The sequence below is a fragment of the Coregonus clupeaformis genome, chromosome 23 (assembly GCF_020615455.1).
Source record: "Coregonus clupeaformis isolate EN_2021a chromosome 23, ASM2061545v1, whole genome shotgun sequence".
Taxonomy (NCBI): Eukaryota; Metazoa; Chordata; class Actinopteri; order Salmoniformes; family Salmonidae; genus Coregonus; species Coregonus clupeaformis.
Genome location: NC_059214.1, coordinates 33,417,731 through 33,423,882, shown reverse-complemented (window position 1 = coordinate 33,423,882; position 6,152 = coordinate 33,417,731). Strand labels below are relative to the sequence as shown.

Below are 6,152 nucleotides of genomic sequence, written 5' to 3'. Positions count from 1 at the left end.
AATAATGTATCATGAAATCCCCTCTGAATTAATAATATTTACCTGTTATTTCGCACTCATAATTTGTTTGGGAATATGGTAATACAGAAAAGAGAGTATGCTTTGAAATTAAATCCTGTTTACTTTAATATAATGTTTCAGTTTAGAATGTTTGGTTGTTAGGCACCTTTATTTTCATTTGATTTGGAACTCGATCATTTTGGACTCTTTGGTGACAACAACCCCAAGACTAGATGTGCAACTGGTTTCTGCTTTCCAAGATTATCCATATTTCAGAAATGAGCTTCAATACCCGGCGATTCAACCAGTCTGTACCACGGATGGCACAGGGACATCAGTATCTTCCTGCAAGACCATCAGACTAAATCAACAATGGTAAGAAATATTGTATTCTTACCAGGATTTGGTTCATTGCTTATTTTTGTGTATCTCTCATTATAATTAGAATTCATTTAGGTACCTAACCATAGATCTGGTTTTATGTGTGAATTTAGGTCAGGACCTCCCGAGTCTCTCAGAGGTCTACAATTGTGAGTGGTACTGGAAGTCCCTACAAATGGCCAGCTTCCGATACCACAATCAGCAGCTTCCTGAGCAGGGGAAACAACGTCTATTCCACCAGCACATGGAACTGAGGCGCAAAGTTGAGTTTTACAGGGGTGTGACGAAGGCCTACCAGCCCAGACTGAGCTCTGGCGAGGAGTGGCCGCTCTTTTCTGATGAAGACATTGAGAAACTGGAAGCCATTCCTGGGGTGTTGGAGTTGGCTGCAGTGATGGGCTTCCTGTGAATCTCTGAGCCCTGAATGAACTGTGCCCAAGTGTTGAATTACTATTTATTTACTTTGTATTAGTAGTAGTATATTAGTAGTAGTAGTAGGTTAAGATAGATACGTGTGTGTCACATGGGTGACTATGTATCTGACTAGAAGCTGCCCTCTTACATTGCATTATATGCCCAGGCCAGAATCGTATTCACCTGGTACATGTTTTACCGAGACAGATATAGATGCGCACTCTTTTTCCCCCTTTTGATCACGAGAGTAAGTAATTAAAGCGTCACTAAATTGGGACCGGTGAGTTGCTCAAACCTGTTCTTTATTTAAGGTGCAGGACGTTGTGAGCTGTGTGGGACGATGTGAGCTGTGAGCAGAGCAGTTACAGAGCCAGAACCGAGGCGACTGATGACGACATGCTGTAGCTGTAGAGGACCTGGACCAGAGGAGACAGAGAAAAGGCCTTTTGGGGAATTGGGAGGGTGAACGTGTCACCCTTCCCAAAGCTAAGTACCTCTCCATATCCAACTCCAACATAATGCCTGATAGCGCCGTATGTGGACATTCTCTACTGTGTTGTGTCATACGCACTCATTAATGCCAATGTATCTGTGGCTTGAACCTGTAGCTGTGTGGACTCGACCGGAGGGCCATACTATGAGACAACGAGTCACTGCGAATCAAATTGACGGCTGCCGGCGAGCGGGAGGGACAGGAAATTGGGCGGGAGAACACTTCACCCTTCCTCAAAGCTAAGTACCTCTCCATATCCCATCTCCAACAGTTCTCCTGATAGCGCAGCCTGTTGACATTCTCTACTGATTTGCGTGCTACGCACTCATTAATGTCAGTGTATCTGTGGACTGAATTTATAGCTGCGTGGACCTGAGCCCCGCACACTACAGATGGCCATCGACGCAACAAACTACTGTAAACCAGATTGAACCAGAGAGGAGGCCTTTTGGGGTACTGGGAGGGTGAAACACATTCACAATCCCTAAATTAAGTAGCCTGCGCCTCTCCGATTTCAGCCGCAGCCGTAGCCATGGACAACCCTCGAATTCCATATAGCCATTGGATTGCAAAACATTGTGGATTAAAGCTCATTTTCTGGCTGAACCCTACCAGCTCACATCTGAACTGTCCCCCCACTAGCTTTTGCTCCAAAGACTATTGTGAATAGACATTGTCCTCTAAAGGATACCCGATAACGTTACCTGAACCACTATCCCTTGCCTCTCCATTTATTTTGTATTTGCATTACCTTGTGTGAATTTAGTTACTATTTTCCATTATCATTAGTTTTTGCTTTGATATTACTGTATTCCTTTATTTAGTAACTATTTTGGTTTATTGTGAATTTGTTGAATGGGTATTGTGGAGTTGTGTATTTGGTCTACGGCACCTTAGTGCAACAGTGTCCTTTGCTGACAGAATCTTTGTCTTTCACTCAGTACAACACCACCCAGGAGAGGCCTGCTGCAATTGCTACTAAATTGGAGCCCTCAACGTGTGCCTGCCGTTGGGGGACCACAGAACATTCAAAAAATATTTTTAAAACAGAAATTTTAACTTTTTCATCTCTTTGGACATGTCCATTTGGGACATTTAGATATAGTTCAAATAAAGATGTGTGTTTGAATGATATACAATCTGCTCGTCAACAGTAAATAGGGTTTTTATCATGGTTCAACTGGACCGGTGGTCTCGCCCCCGTTATGCGAGCGCGCTCATGCGTTACCTTGGTGGCCTGCAGGTCCACTGTCTCCAGGAAGAGCTGGCGACTCAGCTCCTCCAGAGCATCCACTTCCTGCTGGATCAGAGACAAATCTGGAGAGGGGGGTCAAGGAACCATACACACACACACAACAAAAACACACACTTCCTATTATGAGGAGTGAAGGATACTCTCGCTGCCTGTTGGTGAGGAGGTGACACTCTTGATCATGCCCCAGAATCCCGTCTGTTTGTTCTGGTCCTCCCCTCGCTGGTACATCTGCCTCCGCGTCATGGCAATGCTATACAGATAAAACACAAAACGCATGATACCAAACACTGGCACAGGACAACAGAAAATTACACTAGAGCCTTAGAATGACTTCATTATCAGAAAAAGGTAAGGGTCTCTTTGCTCTCTCTAGATACATATATTCCCCTCTCCCTTTCTCTCTCTCTCACCGTTTCTTCTTGCTGACGATCATGTCCATGGTCTGAAGAAGTCTCCTCTCCAAGGCAAGAATATCACTCTCTGTCACATTCCTGTAGATAAAGATGCAATGCATCACATAGGTATAAATGTAGTGAGGGTAGTGGTGAATGAGAGTGTAGGTCATTTAGTTGTGACGCATAGAGTATGTGAGAAGTAGAGTAGCAGGCGTCTATGGGGAGTTAGAGAATGGGATTGTAGGTAATGTAGTTGTTTAATGCTGTTTTGGACTATATAGACTTAGTCCACTAACCGTAGGAAGTAGGACATGTAGGTGTAAGGGCAGTTGACAGCACCAAAGCCGGACAATAGAGCCATCAGCGTGACCCCTATGACCCCAACACGACTGATCAGCTGCTCGATGGACAGGATACCTGAGGTACAGAAACAGGTATAGAAAGCAACATTATGTACAATCACTGTTACCATCCAGTCCTTATAATAATTTGGTTGGTGCTTATATTTGTTCTATTTCACACATGTACAAGTGTGTATGAATATGCATGTGTGAATTGGAAATGTGTTTGGAATAGAGCCTTACACACAGCAGTGAGAATAGGGCGAGGGGGCAGGGCAGGCACTCACCATGTTTGGGACTGAGGATGGGGAAAGGGTCCCCCAACTTCCAGAAGAAATACATGAAGGTAAACCAGACGACACAGGCAAAGAGCAGCTTCTGTCTCTGCACTGAACACAAACACACAACATACACTTCAGAGACTGCATGTGAGAATCCCCAGCAAGACAGCACCCATCATACATTCTGTAGCATCAAACACGGAAGGATCAATGGAATTATGCTACAGCTGGAATAATATGGACAAAATGTCACTCACACAGGCGGATGTTGCTGACGACAAAGTAGCCGATATAAAAAGGCACGACGAAGATTAGAACCAGTAGAATCACATACAGGTTGAACTTCCAGTGGAAATACCTGGAACTGAGGAACACAGATACAAGGACATCAGCTAGCCTATTTTAGCTGGTTGATGGAGAGCAAAGTATCATACCGAATGAACATGGTCATGTAAAGAATGAATTAAACCATTGTACTTACCTAGTTTCTAAGGCACCCAATATCTCAAAGATGATGAGCTCAAACATGGTGCAGGAGAAGGCAAAGGTGATGGAGAACACCACTTGGACCACATACTGCCGTACCTGTTGACCGGAACATGACCACAGAGTTAGATCTCTGTAGGTGCATTCTCAATAGATCACTACTGTGTAAACACCCATGCTGATGGATCAGTCTGTTTCATGCTGGTTCTCACAACTGTTCTTAAACAAAAACAGTCCAGGAACAGCTACAAAAATAAATACAAGGTATGTAGATTACTGTCTACCAAATCATAACTGATATAACAGTACTTGTGTAGTAACTAAATAACATACCTCATAGTCTTTGAACAGCTGCCGCATGAAGAACAGCCACCCAAAGCCAAAGAAGAACACCTGGGTCAAGAGAGTTGAAAGAGTTTCACGTTAGTAAACTTGCCCCAGACATAGTATGTGCCAACATTCTAAATGCCTAACATGATAGCTGGTTAAGCAACGGGAGCCAAAAGTGGTGTTATAGTAGCTAGCAGTTTCTTGTAAGGTTACACTAACGGTTAGCTAGCTAGAAGGACAGCCACCCAAGAAAAGCTAGCTAGCTATTCTTACCTGTGAGGTGAACATGATCACTGAATCCATAAGAAACGACATTTTGATCGGGAAACCACGGACTAAAATCTATAGAACACTTTCAGTTCAAAGGATCTGCATTCAGCTCATGTATGACTACAATACAAATGTCAACAAACACGTGAAAACGTGGTTATTTTGTTGATATTCTTGCATTGTGGAAACGTGTTGTTGAGCTGTCAACTTACTGAACTGTGAACTACGTCATCAGAATGAGTCACAGTCCATTCTGTCGCAATGCTATGACGTTTCAAAAAACTATTTATCTGGTTTATACATTTAATGTCCCCTTTGTGCGTTATTTTCAACAGTATTTTGTGGGAATTAATTTCAATAAGAAATCGACTTCTTTCTAATGCGAAACATGAAAAATGTATGCTCTCACTAACTGTTAGTCGCTCTGGATAAGACCGTCTGCTAAATGACGTAAATGTGAGGTTTGTGGCCTGCAGAGGGCGACAAAAACGATGGTCTAGGTTGGGGAGCCATTAAGGTTGAATACAGTCTGGTTTAATCTGAGATATTTATAAATATAAATTATGTGAATAGCTTATGTGAATGCAGACATACACACAGCTGTCTTACCAAAATAATACAAACTAAATGCTGAAAGTAGTAGCCTATGTAGTCATGCATGCAAATAAAAATACTGAATAGCAGTTTGGCTTAGAATACTGACACAACTGCGAATTTGAACGACTGAATGCGAACAGAATATCAGAACAGTAAACAAAATATCAGATCGATAAAGGCATGACACAATCTATATTTAGGCTAGTTACATTAACCTCTACGGGATCGGTGTCCCGTATACGGGACTGTTGAGCTAACGTGCGCTAATGTGATTAGTATGACTGTTGTAAGTAACAGCAAACTTTCCAGGACATAGACATGTCTTATATTGGCAGAAAGCTTACATTCTTGTTAATCTAACTGTACTGTCCAATTTACAGTAGCTATTACAGTGAAAAAATAACATGCTATTGTTTGAGGAGAGCGCACAACAACAAAGAACGTATCACGGCAACTGGTTTGATACATTCACCTCTGAAGGTAAATAATGTACTTACATTCAGTAATCTTGCTCTGATTTGTCATCCTGAGGGTCCCAGAGATAAAATGTAGCATAGTTTTGTTTGATAAAATCAATTTCTATATTTCTATAGCTGGGTTCTACAGTTTGAACCCTTGCTGTCACTGGCTCCACACCCACCCTGCCTGGCCATCTAGATGTGTGAAAGTTAGTGTATAAGCTAATGATCCATCATGTATGACATTCCTGGGAGTGTGTAAACTTACATTTTGTATTACCATATCATTTTTGTATGTTCTCTATAGTTATGCACTTGGAAATGGCGTAGCAGTGCGGTCGTGTGCTATGTGTGTGTCCGTGTAAATAGCCAGTTTTTTGTATTTTTCGTACATTTTTCCCTATCACACTTTTCATCCTTCTACTAAATACAGTGGGGAGAACAAGTATTT

General features: G+C 42.2%; 1 protein-coding gene and 1 long non-coding RNA gene across 2 annotated transcripts; one reads left to right on the top strand and one right to left on the bottom strand.

Annotated features, from left to right (window-relative positions):
- Nucleotides 1–45: 45 nt before the first annotated feature.
- LOC121537093 lies at nt 46–2,422 on the top strand. Its single transcript, XR_005994948.2, has 2 exons — nt 46–375; nt 495–2,422. It is a non-coding gene; the product is annotated as an uncharacterized LOC121537093 (long non-coding RNA).
- Nucleotides 2,421–4,867, bottom strand: LOC123481698 (Golgi pH regulator-like). Its single transcript, XM_045206434.1, has 9 exons — nt 4,650–4,867; nt 4,380–4,439; nt 4,042–4,145; nt 3,818–3,924; nt 3,567–3,668; nt 3,235–3,355; nt 2,954–3,034; nt 2,684–2,793; nt 2,421–2,605 (listed from the first exon to the last, which is right to left on the bottom strand). The coding sequence occupies exons 1-9, from the start codon at nt 4,689–4,691 to the stop codon at nt 2,436–2,438; spliced, it is 897 nt and encodes a 298-aa protein (XP_045062369.1). The 5' UTR covers nt 4,692–4,867; the 3' UTR covers nt 2,421–2,435.
- Between the last annotated feature and the right edge of the window lie 1,285 nt (nt 4,868–6,152).

Bases quoted from the DNA above. Each gene is read 5' to 3' on its own strand.
- LOC123481698 (XM_045206434.1), bottom strand. From the start codon at position 4,691: ATGTCGTTTCTTATGGATTCAGTGATCATGTTCACCTCACAG. The intron at 4,440-4,649 runs GTAAGAATAGCT...CTCTTGACCCAG, and splicing joins TGATCATGTTCACCTCACAG to GTGTTCTTCTTTGGCTTTGG. The intron at 2,606-2,683 runs GTATCCTTCACT...CCCCCTCTCCAG, and splicing joins CTCACCAACAGGCAGCGAGA to ATTTGTCTCTGATCCAGCAG.